The following is a 23,048-nucleotide window of genomic DNA, read 5'->3' as shown; positions in this document are numbered from 1 at the left end:
TAAAGGCTGCAGCTGAACCAAAAGCCAGCATCTGGGAAGCCAACGAACTGACGCTTCGTACTGATAAGAAGATCTGGCTTCCCCGTTACTGTAAATAAACTAAAAGCTTGCAGCTGATAAGAAGATATGCATAATTGACTCCTTTCCCGTACGCTGAACCAAAAGCCTGCAGCTGGGAAGCCAACGAACTGAAATTGTTTCTCTTCTTCTCCTCCCCCAGCATCCTATGTTTGATATTGTTTCTGTCCTCCTCCAAAGAGAAGCGTGATTCAATACCTGCTGTGTATGTTGTGATTTTTATCGTAGTTTCCTTGGCTGGAAACTCCTTTGTAGGCTCGAGCCTGGTTTAGGATAACCTATCTATTGAACCAAACATCGGGTGTTTGATGATATCTTTTTGCCCCTCAGCCCATCATGTGTAATCTCAACCTTCTAGTAATAAATGCATTACAAGCACATAATAAGCGTCACTCCCCGGCCCAAAAGCCTACAGCTGGATGTTTCAGCACCGTCACAGATCATCCTAGAGGGGACTGCTGGAAACAGCGCCATGTCTGCCACCATAATGGACTTTTTGTAGTTGTCTTTTTGATGTTTAGCTCCATGGCTTCACATCACATATGCAGTGCAGGATCAATGCTTGAAGGAATCAATTGGCAAAAGATAGTTATCACACTTCATCAGCAAATATCCATTTACAATTCAACAATAAAACCTGGGTATGTGATAATGTGATGTCATTTTCTTCTGACTAAGACCACACTGCTAGGAGTTGGAAGAGCATACTATTTTACTCGGAATCCTTCCTTTTAGACGAAGTCATCAGTCACTCCCAACTCAAGCATACAAATACCATCAAAGCTCCAGTGCTCCACCTCAATTCAACACCAACTTCTCTCCCTTCCTGTCACAGGAACAGAACTTTCAATAACCCGGGACGTGTCTGCCCAATAAATATTAAGTTAAAATTACTTTAAAATCATAAACTATTATATTTTAAATATTATAGAAGATGTTAAAACGTTATCTATTTTTAATGCAGATGAGTAGTTGGCATATATATATATATATATATATATATATATATATTGCCAACTTTTACTTGTTGCCTGGTAACTCGGTTAGTGTGTTTCTGGCTTTTATAAACCTGTCATTGTTCGTCTGAAGTTGCATCGTGCTGTCTGAGTTGAGCTGCGAAGTCGTGCTGGCTGTTATGTGAATTTCATATTCAAATCAAAGAGGTATCCACTCGAAGCACATCTAGTCTGTCTCGGTAAAAATCCAAAATTAAATAATATATAAGAACGTATTTATCAAAATAGATAACATATAACTGTATTAACGAATTTAGCATCCGTATTAGACACACGGTGTACCGAAAATCCTTTTTCAGTATACGGTGTATCGAAAAAGGTATTTTCGGCACACCGTGTGCCGAATACGGCACTGTCGCTCGTATTCGGCACATGGTGTGCCAAAAATCACCTGTATTCGGCACATCGTGGGCCGAATACGAGCGACAGTGCCGTATTCGGCACACGATGTGCCGAAATACCCTTTTTCAGTACACCATCAGCCGTCACGTCGCGTTTTTTTTCTTTTACACTTTCTTACTTTACGTTTTACCTTTTCACTTTTTCACTTTATTCGGCAAACCGGCCAGCTCGCGCATGCTGCAAGCATCTTCCTGGGCTGCCTATAAAATGGCGCATGCTGCACTTGAAGCAATAGTCGAGCGCGAGCAGATGTAGTACAGCAGCAGTCCAACGCGAGCAGGAGTAGTGTAGCAGCAACCAGGCCGAGCAGCAGCGCAAGGAGAGGACTGTCTTCCATAATAATAAGTACGTAGATTATATATGTAATTAATATTTAGATTAGAAAATATAACTAAAGTAAGTAGAGTGTTTATTCTGTTCGAATACATTGGTTAAATGGTATTAAGTTGATAAATTAGAGTATGTACAGTATTTGCATAATTTATGATCTTGTAATAGAATTTACTATAGTGTAACCGTAATTTTGATCCCGCGATAGGCATGAAAACCGGAGTTATGATAATGGGAGTTACGATCCCGCCATATGCATGAATTCATGGAAGATGAGAGATAAAATAGAGTTTTAAAGCAAATTAACAGAACTAATTTGATTAAGTAGCTTTATTACTTGGGTTAATGTATGGGGTGTAATTAGTTGTTTATCGTATATACATCTAAGTAGTTATTTGTCTATTACGTTTGTTTAGCAGAGACGCTATGACTATACATATTTATTATGGAGAATGTCCCGCTGTTTTGCATGGGATGCTCGTATCAATTCAGAACTGCTAACACGTAGAGAGTACGGTTGAGCTACATATTGATCTAGATGGCTTAAAATCACATGTTATGAGCCTTTTGCGTGTAAACTAGCAGTTCTATAATGTTGTCCTAAAGGGTGTGCGGGCACAGCTTGTGCCAAACAATTCGGTCATTGTCTATACGTTGTTCGATTTGAGAAGGAACAATGCATGGGCTTTATACTCACGCAAGGCATTGGAGGAGAACTTTGAAATGGGGGTGTACCTAAACATAGTATCACGACTGGTGCAAGGTGAAGCGGTGACTAGCGTGAAAGGACCAGACCATCATGTGATGCATGATGAGGAGGCAGGGCATGTCGGGGAGGGCAGTTCTGGTACCGAGGGACCTGATGTAGACACTGCTGAGGTAGATGCAGGATGTATGGATGCTGGTAGCCGATGGTTGGAGGAAGGGCATATCGGGGAGGGCAGTTCCAGTACAGAGGGACCTGAAGTGGACCCTAATGAGGTAGATGCAGGATGCATGGATAATGTTTGTCGCCAAAATTCATTATGGAGGAGGTGCAGATTAAGACGTGTATGCTGATCAATTACCATGCCGCGTAGCGAGCGAAACAGAAGGCGTTGAAGATATTGTTTGGAAGTTTCGAAGAGTATTACAACTATGTTCCAAGGCTGCTACAGAAGATTGCCATGATAAATACAGGGACCCAGTGGGCCATGGCGAATGAGCTGACCAGGCTGGATGATGGGTCATATAGCAGCACTGACCGATACATCATTAGGTTTTTCTGGTCCTTTGCCCAATGCATTGAACTATCGAAGCTTTCAGACAATGCAAGCCGGCTGCATGTGTGGATACCATATTTCCTACCGGCAAGTACCATGGTAACCTTATGATAGCGATGACGGCGTATGCAAACAATCTGATCATTCCTCTCACATTTGCAATGGTTGAGAGTGAGAACAATGATAGTTGGTTGTGGTTCCTCACCTTGGTGAGGACACGTGTCGTTGATAATAGGGAACGAGTTTGTATCATCTCAGATCACAACAAGAGCCTCTTGCATACGTTGGACGTGTTGCATGATAGCACAAACTAGTATATTGCATGGCCTGATGTGGAGAGAAAGTGCTACATGCGACGACACTTGGGTACAAACCTGTGCAAACGATCTTCCAAATACTTGGATGAAGAGATATTAAATGTATTTTCATTTTGTGCCTCCAAGCGGTATAATGTGTACCATGAAAAAATAGTGCACACTCGAATGGTACGGAGATGTAATTGCTCGAAAAATTTAAACGATCATAATTCAAAGGAACTTCACTTCCCTTTCCTTTACCACTACCATCGTCGTTCTTCGACGGATCATCTTTTAGACCCCTCGGGCTTCCGGATGTTGACATATCAATTTTCTCCAAGTGGTGAAGCCTTGTAGGAGGTTAGGCTCTGATACCAATTGAATGTACTTAAAGTTTCCTAGAGGGGGGGGGGTGAGTAGGCGTTTCTGAAAATTAAAACTTAGCAGCGGATTAAACAGATGCCAGATACTCCGGTCTGTCCGGAGTATTCGATCTAGTCCAGAATATCCGGGCTATACAGGATTTCGAAAACAAATAAAGCTAAGCAAGTATTACTAGATACTAAAAGACAACACTAGTTCTATTATCAGTAAAAATGCTTAAACAACACTAGCTAACAGTAAGATACTCACAAATACTATTTGAGAAAAATACCAAAACTACAACAACTAGTAAAACTTGCACAATTGATGAGACAAGAATTTACCCCGGAGTTCGGCCAGCTCACAAAGAAGTGTCTACATCTCCGTTGAAGAACTCACAAAGAGCCGGGTCTTTTCCAACCCTTTCCTCTTCTAGCGACCTCAAAGATCAAGCTAGATTTTCTTACTCAAGTCGATGTCGATTACAAACTTCTCGTGGCACTTCACAATGATTGGGTGCTCTACGGGCTACACCTTGCCGTCTAGGAGCATGAGGCTTCAAGAGAAACGATCACAAATGTATGTTTGATGACGAACTCAACACTCAACAACTTAATTTCACTTCCAAACGTAATCTCTCAAAATTGGCGCAAAACTAAGCACTAGAGATGTTTGGAGGGCTCTTGAATGCTCTTAGGAAGCTTTTTGAAGGTGGAGCTCAGCAGCAACAGCAAGCAATAAATGCTAGGAGGTGTAGGGGTATATATATATATATATACATATATATATATATATATATAGGAAAACTAGTATGTACTCCTGGGTGTATGTACTCCCACCTCTCATATACCACTTTTACACATGTGTTATACTTCTTTATCACTTTAAATATACTTCATTAGTAATTATAAGATACTACAATACAAATCCCAAGAAAATTTTTATGAAATTCCATGATTTTTATCTTAATTTGCGTATATACTTCTTTTATGTATAAAAAAGAGTATATAGCAAAAATGAAAGGCTAACATTGAATTTTTTTTCATACAACTTATATTGGAGTATCTTAGAATTAGTATTAGAGTATACTAAAAATGATAAAAGAGTATAAAGTGTTTGTTTAGGTGGTATATTGCATGTGGGAGTACATACTCCTAGGAGTATAGAATAGGTGTCCTATATATATATCTAACCCTAAAAAACTAGTCATTACTGTTCTGACTCACCTACCACGGAGTATCCGGTGAACACCGAAGTCTCCGACCTGAAATCCAAAACGGGCTCAGAACGGTGTCAGAACTAGCCGTTACGGTTCTGTTGAACTGCCCGGAGTATGTTCACCGGAGTCTCCGGGTAGGACTTAGTCACCACGAAGAAACAGTCCGGAGACTTGCCAGACTGTCCGGCCTCTTCAGGTACCGGAGTATCCGGTGAACACCGGAGACTCCGGGCATTTAAATTAAATGCTAACCGAGACTCTGGCCAAAAACTATATCTACCCGGAGTATCCGGTGAACACCGGAGACTATGATATTTTTTTATTAAAAATAAAAGCTTAATTGAGGCTCTCTGCTGGAGACTTTCTCGTAGACTCTGGCCAAAATTCACCAACTACCGGAGTATCCGGTGAACACCGGAGACTCCGAACATGTCACGTCCCAAATTCCATAATCACATAATTAAGCATAATTATGCTTCTTAAGCATTATGTTTAATTTTGTGTAATTTTGTTTTATAACTCTAGCACAATTTGTTTCATGTCAATCGGATGAGAGAATCGAATTCGGAAGCGAAAAGAATGAATTTTGCAGTCAAAGCGGACTTTTTCCTTAGCATGTGGGACCAACCAGCTGGCCGGCCCCACCACACTCCCGTGCCTCTCCCGTGCAGCACAGGGAGCCCCCACCCTCTCTCACTCTCTCAAGCCCCTCTCCCTTTCTCCCTCAAATTCGTTCTCAAGGAGCCGAATCAAGGTATGCATGTGGTACCTTTGCGATCACAAGCTCACAAGCATTCCATTCCTCCAATTTGTTTGCTAATTCCCGAAGGATTTGAGCCGATTTGGATGTCTTTTGGTGTTAGGGTTGAAAAGTGAAGAACGCCGGAATTCTTCGATTTCCCACCGTTTTCTTCATCACCCGGCGGCCACTAACCTTCACAAGTGTTGTGGGTAAGTCTCTTAGGCTCCCCATAGCAGGAATTCGTGATTCGATTGGTCGATTTTGCAAAAGAGTGAAATTCATGAGTTTTTGTGAGTTTAACCCTAAATTGAGGAATTGGATGAATTTGAGTTAGGAATGGAGTTTCTAAGTTGTTAAATAAGTTCTAGAACCCTTGAACTAGCTCAAACATGTTCCCTTTTGGTTTGGAGAAGATTGTAATTCGTTCCGGGCATTTTCCCCTTCAAAACAGCCCAGTTCTGGAGCTTCCCCGGAGTATCCGGCCTTTCCCGGAGTCTCCGGTGAGCTCCAGCCGAAAATAACAGAGAGGGTGCTGCCGGAGAGTCTCCCGGAGTCTCCGGTACCCCGGAGTATCCGACCTTCACCGGAGTATCCGGGTGCACTGTTCATCAGTCTCTACTGAAACTTGTAAAATTCATAATTAATTCATACGAACTCCAAAAATCATGAAACAAATTTTGTTGGTTTCATAATAAACTACTATATCTATTAAAAATATCCCCAGCCATTAAATGTCGAATAAAATTTTTTAGGCTAATTAATTAGGCTTAAGCTTTATTAATTCACCATTAATTCTTTACAAATCCAAAATGGATGAAACCAATTTTGCTAGTCTTCTTATGACCTGTTCTAGCTAGTAAAAATATTTTCCTACATTTTAAAGTATATTTTCATGATATTTCATCATTTGCACCTTGTGGCTTAAATTGTTGCATTTCATTTATGCTTATCATTGCACGCGTTTTGTTTCTTAGAACACGCCGATCCATTGATCCCGGAGACCGAGGTCGATCCCGAGGCGCCGTACCTTTGTGAACCAGTGCATCAAAGAAAGCAACCTATTATGTTTGCATATTGCACCCATTTAATCGAATTGAATGAAGTCTAAAATTGATAAATTATGCTTATGTATGTTTGCATGTTTAGTGAGTTATTGTTGGGTATAAATGGGTAGATCCTATGTTGAATTGCATATCCTATACCTTGATATGTTGTTTATACATACCCTTGTCGCCTTGAATATGTTGTTGTCTAGATTACAAATTAATCGAAATGCTTAGCAATGCATAGGTCTTTCGGTAGAAGTCGAGCGGTGAATGGTTTCATCGTTCGCGAGCATAGGCATTATTTACTTTTGTTATGATCACAATGTTGGAGATTGGTTGGTGATGGTTGTATGAGTGGTGAGTATGAGACGAGATGTGGGTGGTGCTAGGATGGTGTTTTGTCCTGCCCGGATGTGGAGTTCCCCTAGGTAGGCCGGTAGAGAAAGACCGGACACCGTAGACCGCTTGCATCATTTAAGGCCGATCGTCGGGGTAGTTGGCTTTGGCACTTACCTTACTCACCACATGCCGATCTAATGGTAAGGTGAGCCGAATACCTTCGCAGCTGTGGCTTTGTGGGCGTGAACATCAACGGTGTGAGCGGGCGGGCTTGTAAGCGGTACTAGTTTGCTCCGGGAGTAGTTCTAGTATCACCGCGTTGAGCGATGCATGCCCCACACGGTTGGGGTTGGTTGGGAAAGGTTGACACAGGTAACCCCTTGTGTGCACTTTAGCGGGTGGCACAAGCCGTATGGTCCCCGAGTCGTGTGGGTCCAGGGGTATCCCCTGCAGGGTGTATAAACAGTTCGAACTGCCGCGCTCTTGGTCATGAGCATGCTATTGTTTCATTTGCACCCGGTCGTAGAGTTTCGATTGTGGTTGTGGTTGGTTATGTGGGAGATGGACGAGTTGGTTCTTGGTTACATATATACTCATGTTGGTCCTAGTTTTATGTTTATGTTGGTTACAATTACCTTTATGTTCAGTTGGTATATGCAGGGTAGAATCATGTTATTGGTTAAGTTTGTTGCTCACACATAGATGTCTAGATTGCTTACCGCTTATGTTTAACATAACCATGTGGCTTTATCCTTGCTAATGGCTTAATGCATAATCCTTGGAGTCGAGCTATGTTTATGTGCTCTATATGGTTTAAGTCTTGCGAGTACCCTTCGTACTCATGCCTGCGTTTCAGGTGCTGCTGTTGAGGAAGAGGCGGTGTTTGGCTACTTTGTGCCTGCCGATCAGGGTGGCGGGCAGGAGTAGCACACTCTACTCCGAATTCGGCGCTCTTGGTATGGAGCCTAAGGGCATGTGGCTCCATATCCTTTTGTTGTATAGTTTATTTTCTTCCGCTGCGTAGTCTCTTTTGTTAGTTAGGAGTTGAGGGGTTTTGTCTCCTCCTAGCTCGCTTTTGTTGTAAATTATTGAAATCAGTTGCATGCTTAATATTTGTAATATAAATATTTATTACTTGCTCTTTATTAAGCTATGTTGTGATGCACTATGTTGGAGGCATGTGTTCCGATCCTTGGGCACAAAACACGTGACGGGACTGCCAGAATAGTATTCGGGTTAATCGTTGAGGTTGGATTATGAATAATGATCCGCCTGATGATTAATTTGAATACTGTTTGGACGGGTGCTCACAGAACAATTAAAAATTATTCGGAACCGAGGCTCTCTGGCGGAGTCTTTTTTTAGACTCCGGCCTAAAACACTGAGTACCGGAGTATCCGGTGAACACCAGAGACTCCGAACTCAGCACAATCTTCCTATTTTTTTCCGGTGTCTGTGGGTGAATGTGTCTCTCAACTATTGGTTCTAATAGGTTACTTTGAGCATCGAGACAACATTAAAGCTAACAATTGAATCCCTATTGATAGTACGGCTATCCTAGACTCAATTTTAAAAATGAAACAAATTAAATCCTATTGAGTACTATAAACCGCTTCTCTTTTCTTTTCGAGGGGCGTCAATCGTCGTGTGTCTTCACAAATGAGACTAAAACCTGTTCATAGCTTCGATAAACATATTAGTCCCTTAATCGTTTTGTCATCAATAAGCCAAAATCCACTTAGGGGGCCTAGATTGACTTTCAGGTTTGCACCTAAGGTGGAGGAAATCAATAAGGCACACTTTCATCGGACTAAGATCTACGACCGGGCCAACAATGAATTTGAGGTCACGTGTCACCGCCGGTACACTTCAGGATATAGCTCGGGGGACATCGTGCAACAATGTCAAATTGGTCATCACGAGATGAAGTGCACGTGCAATAAGCCAAAATTGGTCCTCATTTAATACTGCTACTCACACTGTTTTCCTTCCCCAGACAGTCCACTCTAGCTGAGACGGCAAGGTCGGCGCAGAGTTACCTTATCCCATCCCGCAGACATCAATTGATGCGGAACGGGCGCGCGAACGTGATAGGGGGCGCAGCAGACACATGTGGGAAGCTTGCGACAAGACATGGCAGGTCGAGCACTTCGGGCATGACAAACGGGGGTGGAACCGATGGACGGGACGGTCGCCATAGGGATCCAAGGCAGGCACAGCGAATGTAGGCTTGTAATGATTGTTTATATCGTTTCTTAGGATAGGTATGGGTCTGCTGATTGAGCCTATTTGTAAGACTTCTCCCTCCTGAAATATAAAGGGATATATTCTGTGAAAAAAGAGGATAAAGAAGAATACACATGATATATGGCTATTATTCCACGAGGAGTCTGAACCTGAATAACTCTGGTGTTCTTGAGCAACAAACACACACATTCCATAGGCACATCCAAAACGCCGACTACGCAACTACTGTATATCATACCCGAAATTATTATCAGAGATTTACCTTTGATAAGATTATTCAGCTGGTTTTTAATTGCATTCTGTTGAAGAGTTGTTGATGATAGCTGTGCGTCACCGGTTGTTTGTTTATTTATTTATTTATTTATATTATATTCATGAGGGGATCTGATTTGTTGTGCTTTTTTTAGTTTGACATCCAAGCTGCAATGGAAAGTGAAAGGAAGATGTTGTACACATGCTCTGTAACTACGACTTGTAACCACTATTGCATACTTCATTGCTAGGGCATGAATGCTTCACATAATTATCGTCCTAACAAAGTCTTGACCTAAACATACCAATGAGAAGAAAAAAAAATACCATACTCGAATAAAATTGATGGCGGATTCAATTGCAACTCAGTGCCCACTACCCAGTAGTGTAGGTGCAGATCGCCAAGGATTAATTGAGAGAGCCGGTCGCCAGTGACGTAGCTTATAGACATACAGGACCACATCATCACTGCAAGCAAGCATGCATGCATGCTGCAAATGCAGTCCGCCACGTGATATCTCAACCGGAGGAGCCAGCAAGCAACCTAAGGGGCTCATCTATTTTTTTTTTCCGATGGGGCTCCAACCTCTGTCGGTTCGGTTCTATTCGGGAACGTTGCTATCGAGCTTCACAAGCTCATCTACATTTTCTCTTCTTTTTTTCATATCATCTTTATGCTCTTCTCCCTCTTCTCTTACAATATACGGAGTATATATGAAAGCTAGAGTGCTAAAAAGGGCTCCCTGGCCTCTTGCTGCACCATTGAATCCGCCCCTGTAAGAGGATTGGTCGCCGCTGAGCTACAGTGCCGTGAAGCCGATGCACATGCTAGCTGAGCTGCAGCTTGCCCTTGCATTTGTTAATTGGTTGGTTGGTGCAACATGATACGCAGTGATTTCATCCATCCACATCGATCTACTCCTCTTGACTCTTTACTTGAGGAGGAGTAACATACTACATATTGTTTAATAAAAATTCATGGTTGATCTTGGTGCCACCTCTATCTTGGTTTCCTTCCCATGGACAAGCGATTAGACTGCAAATTAGACTTGGCCTCTGATCCTTGAGGCACACGATTCCATAGTAATCCGCACATGCAAATGGGATGTAGAGGTTACTATGTTCTATTGGCGGCGGGCACACAAACATAACATCAAACACAATAAGGACATGTTTGGTTTATTGTCACACTCTGCTAAACTTTATTAGATTTTTTCTAGCAGCTATTTGGTGTTAAAAAATTTAGCTTTTAATCCTACCTCTTATAGACTAATTTCCTTACCAAAATTTACCTAAGACGTAACGAGCAATTTGTTCGTCATATTTTAAACATGATTTTACTAAAGATACGACAATATATGATAGTGAACCAAACATGCCCTGAAACTTGATGCAGACGAGTCATAAACACCGACCGAAATGCCATCTCTTGTACTCCGGAACTTACGGCAAGTGCTTTGCTTAATGCGCCGATAATAACTAGTATTTCTCAAAAGTTTTCGTGGTTAGTACAACCACATGTCTGAGGGAGCAAGATCAAGGGCTACTTTTCTGCTGCTGGAAGTTCACATTGACAAGGTAGACCACCAAACAGATTCATTACATTTGCATATCTGAAACTAAAAATGTGGTGTGCTTCTCCTTTTTGCCAGAAACAGCATACTTGTACCTTAGCTTCACCGGAGCAGATCTGCCATGCATTCTAAAAGTTGGAAAAAAATACTCCAGCAGAGAGAGGAGATCAACTTATTCCAAAGTGGTCCCCGAGGGAAGGGATCAAGGGACCATGCAACTATGCAAGGCAGGCATTCAAAGAGTTCCAGCTAACTCTGGGCAGGCGGAGGCCTTGCCCTTAAGCTCCTTAATTCCGGCCACTTTAAGTTCATACTTGTCTGATTGTCTCTATATTAAAAATAAAAAGTACTCTTGTTACATACGGTGCTAGATACAATTGTACGTGCTTGTTGAAGCAATCCTCTACTCCATTAATTTATAGCAGTAAACACTACTTGTTGGCCTACTCTTGCTGATGAGTGATGACCCACCCAATTGACATGTCATTTTAGTAGTTCAGGTCACCCTAGCTTGCACTGTGTTAGCTTACCAAACATGCCTCGTCGGAATTTTGTCAGTCACAATACGTACGTGTGGATCAAGCTGCACTGCATTACCCATCCACGTACAAATTGAAGGGATGAAGAAACGAATAACATTCCGGTGGTTAGGAATAATAGCTTGCTTAAGGTTGTATATACCTCTAATGCTCAACCGTCGTCAAAGAATAGCCGATATGACAAATAACTTTTCGTACCTACAATGTAGCGCGTTCATCTAACTGTACCTGATTTCTTTGTCTTGTATGATACAGTATCTGCTAGTAGCCTGTTTTCTTTTCTCTTTCTACTTGTTGGGGAGGAAATCTGTTTCTTCCTATCTTACTTCATGAGTTCTAAATACTAGTCACTAGTTTGTGACAAACAATTTGAGTTATTGCCAAATACTAATTAAAGCACTATGATTTCTCCCTTGTGAATCATATGACAACACAACACGCTCGATTAATTGGCCTGTCGTTCATCGTCCACACACGGTTTCCTTGTGCAGCAAAGATTTCTCTCTCCTTTTGAGCAAATTATCTGCCGCAGACAGCGATTGGGTTTCCTCTAATCTCATTGCATTATTGTCCGATGTCTAGCAAAGCTCAAGCATCTTACCATTTCTAATTAGTATTACGTGTACTCGAACCCCTAGTTAGGAGTAAGACTTGATTCCTGCAGTCCTTGGTGGCCGGGGCTGGCTAGCTTGTGTATAAATATCACATTCAAGAGCCTCTTTTGTTGCGGTGTCTTTCACAAAAACCTACTATCGCCAAGTACTACGTGCTTATCTCTCTCCCTGCCTTTCTCGATCTCTTTCTCGCTGACACATACACACTCTCCATCTCTCCCCCGACTCTCTAAGAGCTACACAAACACACAACACAAGATCGAGATGGTTGGCACAATGGACGAAGGGAGAATCGGTGGGTACTTCAAGAACAAGAGCGTCCTCATCACTGGCTCAACAGGCTTCCTTGGAAAGAGTATATACATGCATCTCTCTATCTTGTCTCGATCGATAAACAAAACAAAGTTCCATGTGTTCACCGGCCTGTTGTTGCTAATTTCGGGCGCTTCTCATGGTGCCTGCAGTTCTCGTGGAGAAGATACTGAGGGTCCAGCCTGACGTGAAGAGGATCTATCTCCCGGTGCGAGCGCCCGATGCAGCTTCAGCCAAGCAACGGGTGGAGACTGAGGTGAGTCTGCATGCTAGCTGCTCTAATTCACTTCTGATAATGCTCGCTCGCTCTCTGCTGACCTCTCTTCTGTTCTAGCTAGTGTATTTTTGTTCTTTCACTTTCCAAGTAATAAGCATATATTAAACAATATGGGCATGGAGCTAACTAAGTTGATGTTGCAAATAACCTGAAACATTCTTCGGGCAAACAAACCTGCAACAAGTCGCTCCTTTCTTTTTTCTCTGTGTTGTTTTCTTTGTCTCATTTTTTTTTCCCTCCTTTATGTGGTACAAGGTGACAAGCTAATATAAAATTATGAGGATAAGATATTTGGTTTCTCATGTTGCTACTCCGACAGCGTCATCTATACATCTTAATTTAGACACTGGAATTCTCCTCAAAAGGGAGATCACCACATCATAGTGCAACTATGCTGTTGGTGACGCAGACACAGTTAGTGTTACTAAAAATTTCAGTTTTTTTACTACCTAATAATTTCATTTAAAAAAGACTAACAATATTGAGGTATGAACCATGCTATATACTCCGTATATATGTGTGTGGGACTGTGGTACATACAGAAGAACAGTATTAGTACTAAAAGGCAGATACTATTCACAGTTATTTATGCTGCTGCTGAAGACTCAGATTAGTTGCATGCCATAGGTGCAGGTGCAGATTCTTTCAAGGTGGGCATCATGATTTTGTACTTGTGACCTGATCTGCCAAAACTGCATGCATAAGGTTGTATATTTTGGTGCAGCCAAAGTGCCAAACTGTACATTTCAGGTGTCATTTCAGTTAATACAAATCTGATTACAACAATCAAAGAACTACTAGATACTTAGGCTCCTGTACAACTCTACAAGCCATTCTGAAAATTTACCACAAAAGCAAAGCATAGACATTACCAAAAAAGAGAAGAGAAACCAGGCAAGTGCCATAGCAGCATGCATGTAGATCTGAACTTTCATGACTCGGAATCATTTGCAGCTAGTTGCATGCAACGTGGTACTAGTAGATGCCTGCTTAGGCTGTATGGAGTTATTGCATAGGGTATTAGAGTAGTACTGTAGTAGTGAGTACGATGGTAGGTTTGGCAGGAAGGGTTAGTTCTGCAAGAGTAAACTGTCTCAGCACTTGTACTGCCCAATTCAATGTGCAGCATGATGCAGTCTGCCCAATTCAATGTGCAGCATGATGCAGTGGCTACTTGATGCTAGGGAGTGAGGAGCGCTAAAGAATTCATCCTCTCTCTTTCTTTTTCTGAAATTAGTTTTTTTTTTTTGCATCAATTGGAGATACAACGTCTGAAACTCTGAATATTGCAGGAACTAGTGGTGTGTTGTGAAAATATGAAATTCAGATATTGTCTTGGTTTTACTATCTAGATTTCCGGTGGTCCTTAATCTTTTTCTCTAAAAAAAGATATAGTAAAAGCTGAAATCCAAAAGGAGGGATATGGTAAAAGTTGGAACATAGGAGTACCTTTACTACTGAAAGTAACAACTGAGACAGACATGTGCTACACAGAAAATTTTGTCAGTGCTGTCAGTATTTCTGACAGTAACATTTTTTTCACTCGGATACACAACAGGTCTCCAAGAAATGATCAAAAAAATCAAAATGCCATATAAAGATAACAAAAAACTGTGTTCTATGAAGGACCATAGGGATAGAGAGTTCACTGGGACTGGGGTTCCGTGCTCCAAAAATTCTATTATGAGTACATACTTTTTATTATAAGGTTCAGTGTGGTCCCTGTATGGCTGTATGCATTCATCGTTTTGACAGGCAAATTTCAGCTTTTTGACAGACCCAACTGAGTTTCTGCAAATGAGACAGAGAGAGAGACCAAAGGACACCTTGTAGATCTCCCAGCGCAAATATGCATTACTGAGCCTCATTATTTGTAGCATGCATCTTGCCCGCGATCTCCATTTGGGAATTGGGACCCCAAACAATTAGCAGAGTAAGGAAGTCTACTCTCATCATGCTATGCTAGCCATGAAGTCTCGCATTGCTAGACAAGAATTAGACATGTTGGAATCACCAGCCATGTCATGGACCAGTATAAGCATGCATGGATGTGCCTTGCCGTAGCCATGGACCGCATCAGATTATATAGAAGTCTACATCAATTTGTACGTGATTGCATTGGTAGAGTTGTGTTGAGCGAGGTAGACATGATGCATGCATGCAGGGTGGAGGATGAATAAAATCAGCTGTAAAAATTGGCATGCTGTGTGATGCAGGTGATCGGGAAGGAGCTGTTTGGGCTTCTTCGGGAGAAGCACGGCAAGGGCTTCCAGTCCTTCATCCAAGAGAAGATCGTTCCGCTGGCTGGAGACATCGTCTACGAGAATTTCGGCGTGGAGGGATCCCAGCTGAGAGAGATGACTCAAGACATCAACGTTATCGTCAATGGGGCCGCGACCACCAACTTCTACGAGAGGTATGATGTGGCCCTGGATGTGAATGTGATGGGGGTGAAGCATATGTGCCAGTTGGCCAAGAAGTGCCCCAATCTCGAGGTCATCCTCCATGTTTCCACTGGTAAAATATCGATCATTGATCATGAAATTATTCACTACTACTGCTACTACTTAGTAGTTGCTGCTGATGAATCCGTTCAAACTGTATGCATGCATGGAATGCGATGGCAGCTTATGTGACTGGCGAGAAGCAAGGGCTTGTCCAGGAGAGAGCCTTCAACAAGGGCGAGACCCTGAGGGAGGGCACGCATCAGCAGCTGGACATCGAAGCTGAGCTGAGGCTGGCCCGGGACTCCAAGAAGCAGCTGGCGGCGGAGGAGGAGGAGAGGAGGGCCATGAAAGAGCTTGGGCTCGCGAGGGCTCGTGGGTTTGGGTGGCCCAACACGTACGTGTTCACCAAGGCGCTGGGGGAGATGATGCTGGGGCAGCTCCGGGGCGACATCCCCGTCGTCATCGTGCGCCCCAGCATCATCACCAGCATCCAGAAGGACCCCCTGCCAGGATGGATCGAAGGGACCAGGACGATCGATGCCATCCTGATCGGCTATGCCAAGCAGAACCTGTCCTGCTTCTTGGCCGACCTCGACCTCACCATGGACGTGGTAACTAATTAATAAGCTACTGTAATTTAATTTTTGCTTGCTTTAATTTTGTGTAGTGTCTCGATCGGCAAATGGAAAGTACGTACGTTGGTCCCCTGGGCAATTGAGCTAGCTAGGTCGCGATCGACACGCGTATCTATCTATCACACCATCCAACACTTGCAAGCACATTTAAGCCGCTGCATGCACCAGCCAACCGTATAGATATAGTACTAAATTAATGCATGTAGATCTAAATTAATGCAAACCGGAGCTTAGTACCGATGCAGGTCGGGAGGGGAGGGCCTTAATTGCTACTCCTAGCTGTTTGTTACTCATGTTGATGCATGCATGCGCGCAGATCCCGGGGGACATGGTGGTGAACGCGATGATGGCCGCGACGGTGGCGCACGCGTCGCCGGAGCGGCGCGGGCAGCAGACGGTGTACCACGCGACGTCCTCGCTGCGGAACCCTGCGCCGTACGCGGTGCTGTACCGGACGGGGTTCCGCTACTTCAGCGAGCACCCGCGCGTGGGGAAGAACGGCGAGCCCGTGCGCGCCCGCAAGGTCCACTTCTTCAGCACCATCGCCGCCTTCCATCTCTACATGGTCGTCAAGTACAAGCTCCCGCTCGAGCTTCTGCATCTCCTCAACCTGCTGTGCTGCGGCCTCTTCTCGCACCTCTACAACGACCTCAACCGCAAGTACAGGTTCGTCATGCACCTCGTCGACCTCTACGGCCCATTCGCGCTCTACAAAGGATGGTAATTTCTGCTGATTTAATCTTTTTTTATTCGCAAAAAAAGTTAATCTTTTTTTTTATTCGCAAAAAAAGTTGATCTTTTTTTGAGTGGTCAATACACACACACACTTCATTGAATCGAATCTCCGAATAACAATTGATCAATTAATGGAATTGCATTGGCTGATCGAATGAAGCTTTGACGACGCCAACATGGAGAAGCTTCGGCTGGCAATGGCGGTGGAGGACAGCGTGGCCTTCAACGTCGATCCCAAGTCCATCGACTGGGACGATTACTTCTACAAGATCCACATCCCCGGCGTCATGAAGTACGTCCTCAAGTGACGACGCGTCCGAGTGAGGTTGTATAGAAGATACATATCCATGCATCCTAGCTTGCACCCGCACGTATTGCATTGCATTGATTAGATTACGATCGATCGATGTGCCTGGACGTACGTACAGCAGCTATATTATACGTATTTGTGCAAGCAGCAGTAACATGCATGCATGTTGTAGCAGCTAACTGCAGCTGGTGTCCATTGCTTTCTTATTGTGTTGTACGGTGGGGAGGAAAAGAAACTACTCCAGCTAAGTACTCCTACTAGTATGCTGCTTTGTCATGTTCTCGATTTCTATTGGTTATTGTATTGCCAGTCATGGGAGATTAAGATGTACACTATGCATGGAGTAACGTTCTGTTTCTTCTTCTTGCAATTAATATTTCCCTTGGTGTATATGATCGATGAGCGTCATCGGATTTCTGCACTTGATCAGTTTCTTGCAACATTCAGATTGGGCTATGTATATCTCATCATGTACGTCCATTACACTTGGCCTTGGACTGTCATCATATCGGAAACTGAAAGAGACCCGGTGCAACCGATGCCAAGCGACCCGAGGATCCTCCAACCGATGCATCTCATCGGAAGGGAATCGACTCTTCTGCCTCATCGAATTCACCCAACAAATTCGTTTTCTTATCTTACCAACTCTAAAAAGTATCGGGTTATATTTCAAATCGCTGCAAATTTACTATAGTATCACAAAAGAAGAAGAAGGAAAGCTAAGCTCATTGAACATATATGGACTAAAACCTCCCGTCCAGGACGCGATAAATTCAAAAAAAAAAAAAAGCGGTCCCAATATACAAGTAATTCTCTCCGAGAAATGTAAATAGATATTCGAATTGCAATCAACCACTACGACAGGTAAAAACACATCACGATATTGTACCTTTGAAGGTAAAAAAAATATTTAATACTCATTGCAGTCCGAAATAAATGTCGTTATGGTATGACACAGTTCTTAAAATACAACTTTAACTACTATTTTTTTATTATAATACATTGATAATGTATAACAAAAGTATATTTTTTATAAAAATACTTTTCAAATATCCAAACTTAATACATAAAAAATAGAAAAAATTTGAAACAGTTAGTTGCACGTAACCCAAAATGATATTTATTTTAAATTACAGGGAGTATATGTTAAAGGTAGCACAATATTTAACTGGAGGTTGTTTGGATCGGTACCCTATCGTGCCCAACCAAATTTTGACTCCGCTCGGACAATTTGGCCGCTGCTTACTTTGGAGTCTAAATTTGGCCATGTGTGAGGTACGGTGACATCTCAAGAGGTGGGTGAATTATAATACTTAAAAATCTAAATCAAATGTGCTTCAAAAACTTCACAAGATAAATTTATCTTAATTTCTATCTAAATATGTTTTAGATTTATCTAGTGTGTCTACTCTACTACTTAATATGATTGCAACATACTCTATTAAGTTAAATAACAAATATGTAAATACGAAAACGTAAATAAGGTAGGGAGATAAACTCTACACTGGAGATTTTTATCCCGTGATATCAATGGTATGAATGTTACCCCTAGTCCATGTTGGAACTCCACAAAGGATATCTCCCGGTCGGCACCCGATCACGGCTATTAAGTCACCAAGTCACAAAGACAAGATCTCAACCCGGATAAGCCACCAAGCCACTAAGGCAAGATCTCATCATAAGTTTCTTTTCCGATCTCTTGCCATCGTGATCACTTCAGAGCTTGAGTCACCAAGGCAAGGGTCTTCGCATCCTCGTACACATGTCTTGTCGTCACTACTCCATACCAAGTCAGAGAGTTAACAAGTTCGAGCCATCAAGACCTAAGATACTAGCGAGTCACCAAGACTCCAAGGCGTCGATGTACCACTCGGTACAAGCTAGGATCACTCATTGATCCATTCTTCAAGCTACAACACTTAGCTACAACTCACTCTAGGCCTATTAGCAATAAACAATCTCTAGTCTTATACTTAATCGTCTTGAATAATCACTTTAAGCACTTTATTGGTTTGGATACCTTCTAAAGTGTATATGAGATTCCTTTAGGCCCCAGCAGCATGTCACACATTCAAATGACTGAGTGGAAGGGTATTTATAGCATCAAACCCGCTAACTAGTCGTTTTCCCAACGGTTCACTAGATGATCCGATGATAACAGTAATACTAATATCGGATAATCCGATGAGTACAAACTCAGAAATTAGCCCTTGGAACTCTACTCACAGCCTATATGAACACTGAACAATCTGTTGTGCCTTCAAATCCATCACCGGATCTCCGGTGAGTTATCTTGAGCCATTCAAGTCTTTTATAGTCTCTCTGTGTAAAATACCCCGGTGCATTCATCTCTGTGATGACTGAACTATCCGGTAAGTTGATCTTCATTCTTCAACACTTGCAATCGCCTCTGCAAAAAATACTCTGGTGCCATACTCCGGTGTGCACAAACCAAGCAACGGACCTTCCAATAGGTTGATTATCAGTCTTTTGCACTCACATTCTTCTCTGCAAGAAATGCTCTATTGTTACCCTGTGCAGATCACCAAACTATCCGGTGAGGTCTTCAGTTTTCTCCACCTTTGTTAAAAATATTCTGGTGAGTTCAACACACAGAACACCGAACTGTCCGGTGAGGCTTTCAGCCTCTGTGCACAATGCTCCGGTAAGTCCGAACTCTTCTACACTGGACATCCTGATGAAGTCGATTCTCCTATAACTTCTCCAATCCAATTAAACTTTATCTCGATTACGGTAACTTCTTAATATATTACATCTATAAGACCTACTAATATATATTATTAACAAATATATTAATCTTAATAACTATATTATCATTAATCATTAAAATCACGTATCATAAGCTAATAGAATTATTTTTGCTACATCATATCCAACCAAATTTGGCCATGCCCAGTTGTTCGCCAGCCCAATCGTTGGCCAAGTTTGGAGAGAGCCATTTGCTCACCAACTTTTGGCGGCAATCCATGTTTGTGATGAGGTGGTAGTAGCTGAGTGATTGCATTAAATGCTGGATTTTTAGATTAGCTAGCTTTAAACAATTATATATCTTAATCCGTGTCTCAGATTTGCTATCGGTTTGCATCTTTGTATTCTTGTAATTAAATCTGAAAATTCAGACCTATGTTAACTATATTTTGATGGAAAAAAAAATAACTACATATGAATTCTACATATCATACTTATAGCTTTCAGAAAATTTAGCATAACTGCAATACAAACGCCCTTTTTTACCCTTAATTTTGGTACTGCTCTGAAATTGGCTGGTTCACGAACCAAACGTTTTTTTTTTTACCGTCACCAATATTTGATCTGGCTTCTTGTTGTCACCAACCAAACAGACCTGGGTACATTACTTACTAAGTCGTATCTAACCTGGCGCACTACACTATAGTATTAGACCAACTTTAGCAACTATTTTAAAATTACATCCTCTAAAATACTATTACAATATCTCCTATCACTGTTACAACATCTCTCGTTCCATCCATCTCTAGCAGATTCTATATCTCATCTCGTATCTTCTCTCCCCTAATTTTTTTTTCTTCAACCGATGCCCCCTCCACTTCTCTATTCGTTCAGCCCCGTCGCCTCCCCCTCCAGCGCTCCCCGCCTGTGCCTTCTCCATTGGCGTCGAATCATGTGCTCTCCTCTCTCCCTCCGCTGTCACGCCCCCTTCCTCCCTTCGTCGCGCCCCTCCCTCCCCCTCTCTGTCGCCACGCCCCCTCCCTCCCTCCGTCGCCGCGCCCTCCTCGAATCTGTGTGAGCCACCATCAATCCACGCCGCCACCTCTGCCTCCGCCACGACCTATTCCATGAACTCGCGGGAGCGCCAAGCCGTTGCCGAGTGGGCCCCCGCACAGTGTTGCGGCAGAGCATTTCCTCCAGCAAATATGCCGCTCCTCTCTCCTCCCTGAGCAGTCGCTGCATCATTGTAGAGCTCGAAGCCGCCTCCATTGAAGCGCAGATGCGGGTGCACAGAGTTCGTATCCGCATTGTAGCAGTGGAAGCCGACTCCGTTGGAGTTGACCTTACACTGTAGATACATAAACATTCGATTATATCTAAGTTGATCCTAACAAGTAATTACATTTTAATAATACACTGCCAACAAGGTTTTAAATTAAAGGCCATGCCATAAAAAACTTACAGCTTATAATACAGCAGAATATATATTCTCATGAGCTTACTGTTTCATCTTTCTCAGGCCTGCACAAAGATTATACAAAGGGAAAAATACAAACCCCCTAAAATTCACTTGGATTTTGACTTTCTCCCTAAAATAATATCCTTTGCATCATATTTCATGGAGAGGATATTTAGAAAAATAGAAAAACATGCAGCTCATTTATTAACTCGTGTTATTTTAACTTTGTCATGTTTGCTATTATTTTTCCTATACAAATCATTGTTTAAGTAAAATAATAAAAATAATTTCACTAATTTTGGGGTGTTATGTATTAATTATCAATTAATCTATTTGCAATACATTTACTCAATCCTGTACGTTACCATAACTATTTCAAAATTTTATGTATTTTTAGAAGATAGAGGATCATGTAAGAAGACTAGAAAAATTGATTTCATGATTTTTAGATTAGTAAATAATTAACTATACATTTAACTCGAATTAAAAAATGATCTGCACGTTTTTCTTTTTTTTTAAACTTCCTCTCCATAAAATATAATGCAAATGATATTATTTTCGAAAAAAAATTCACAGAAGGTCTTAGAATTGTCTATAATTTTTTATAGAATTCTTATAATTTTTTATATTTTTTGAGGATTTTTTTTATCAAAGCCGAACTTAGGGGGTTTTACAACCAAACAACTTTTAGAATGAAAGTGAAAATTCAAGTGATTTTTAGGTTTTTTTTTTGCATTTTTCCCTTATAGAAACATTGAGCACGTAGTGAAGTACTATAAAAAAAATCAAGCTATGTAAAAAAGCGGGTGCTATCCTTCGTACGCTGAAAACGACCGGTTTTTTTAGACGACACTCTCGAGCCGTTGAATTTTAGTCGGACGGTAACAGTTCTTTCTTACCCCTCTCGCTTGGTGTTCTATTTTTCTCCTCCACCAATTGCACCCCTTGCTCCCCCATCTCTCACCCTCCTTCAACTATCTCCGGGGGTCATCATCGGATCCGCAGCCGTCCTCTTCCTGACTACTCTCGTTTTTGTGCTCCTCCCTACATTGGCACACCAGCTACCCTTCGGTACTCACGACCGGCGGCACCCTGCCCATGGGCCCATCTACTCTGTCGGGCCAGCCAGCCTCTCCTGAATCTTCCTCAAAACCGGCGATAAAGTAACCCTCTGAATCAATCTCGCCGGGAACCTCTCGCCGGCGTGTTCATCTAAAATGTATGAAATGTGGTTAAAAAAAAAGGTATTTCAACAGGCATAGTACGGAATGTTTCTCTACTGACACAAGCTGAAACACGTTGAGGACATGGAAGCAACAACACAAAACTGCCTTGTGGATCAGTAGCGACGTGAAGAGGGAGGAGGCCCTCAACGACGCGGGCATTCGTCCTCTGTGCGTTGGTTCGCTGACGCGCCGTGTCGGAAGAGGAGCCTGACCATGTCCACGCTCAACTTCTCGGTGGTTAGGTGGAGGGGTGAGAAGGCGTACCGTAGCGGTGGTGGCCGGAGAGTTGAGCGGCGCAATGCAGGACGTTAAGATCACACTTAAGGGATTTCCGTTGCGGGTGAACATCCTGTTGTGAAGGGATTTTCGTTCTTTTTAGCGTTCTAACGGTTTCACTTAACGGAGGGATTTTCAAGTCATTCATTTTAAGACGAGATTTTCTCTTATTTCACTTTGCGATTCCATTTGAAGGAAAACTGTTGGAAATAAAAAAATTAAAGAGAATGAGAATGAAAAGGAATCAGAAAGATAATAAAATGAAGAAAATATGATTGAAGATGGTCTTGCGTTGTATGTTGCTGAGGATATATGTTTAGCGAATTGAAGAACATCGAAGGAT

The 23,048-nt window shown here is 42.2% G+C and overlaps 1 protein-coding gene across 1 annotated transcript; it reads left to right on the top strand.

Moving 5' to 3' along the window:
• Positions 1-12,398: 12,398 nt before the first annotated feature.
• Positions 12,399-17,425, top strand: LOC133901951 (probable fatty acyl-CoA reductase 4). The gene is made up of 6 exons (XM_062343509.1): positions 12,399-12,674; positions 12,784-12,887; positions 15,125-15,425; positions 15,536-15,966; positions 16,307-16,710; positions 16,886-17,425. Exons 1-6 carry the CDS (start codon positions 12,584-12,586, stop codon positions 17,031-17,033), a joined length of 1,479 nt encoding a protein of 492 aa, XP_062199493.1. The 5' UTR covers positions 12,399-12,583; the 3' UTR covers positions 17,034-17,425.
• Positions 17,426-23,048: the final 5,623 nt, after the last annotated feature.

This window comes from Phragmites australis, chromosome 20, assembly GCF_958298935.1.
Source record: "Phragmites australis chromosome 20, lpPhrAust1.1, whole genome shotgun sequence".
NCBI lineage: Eukaryota > Viridiplantae > Streptophyta > Magnoliopsida > Poales > Poaceae > Phragmites > Phragmites australis.
Note: the sequence above shows the minus strand (reverse complement) of the source record. Positions and strands in the feature narration are given on the sequence as shown.

Excerpts from the sequence above, each read along its gene's own strand:
- LOC133901951 (XM_062343509.1), top strand. The coding sequence starts at position 12,584 with ATGGTTGGCACAATGGACGAAGGGAGAATCGGTGGGTACTTCAAGAAC. Across the intron at positions 12,675-12,783 it reads AACAGGCTTCCTTGGAAAGA|TTCTCGTGGAGAAGATACTG; the intron begins GTATATACATGC and ends TGGTGCCTGCAG. Across the intron at positions 16,711-16,885 it reads TTCGCGCTCTACAAAGGATG|CTTTGACGACGCCAACATGG; the intron begins GTAATTTCTGCT and ends GATCGAATGAAG.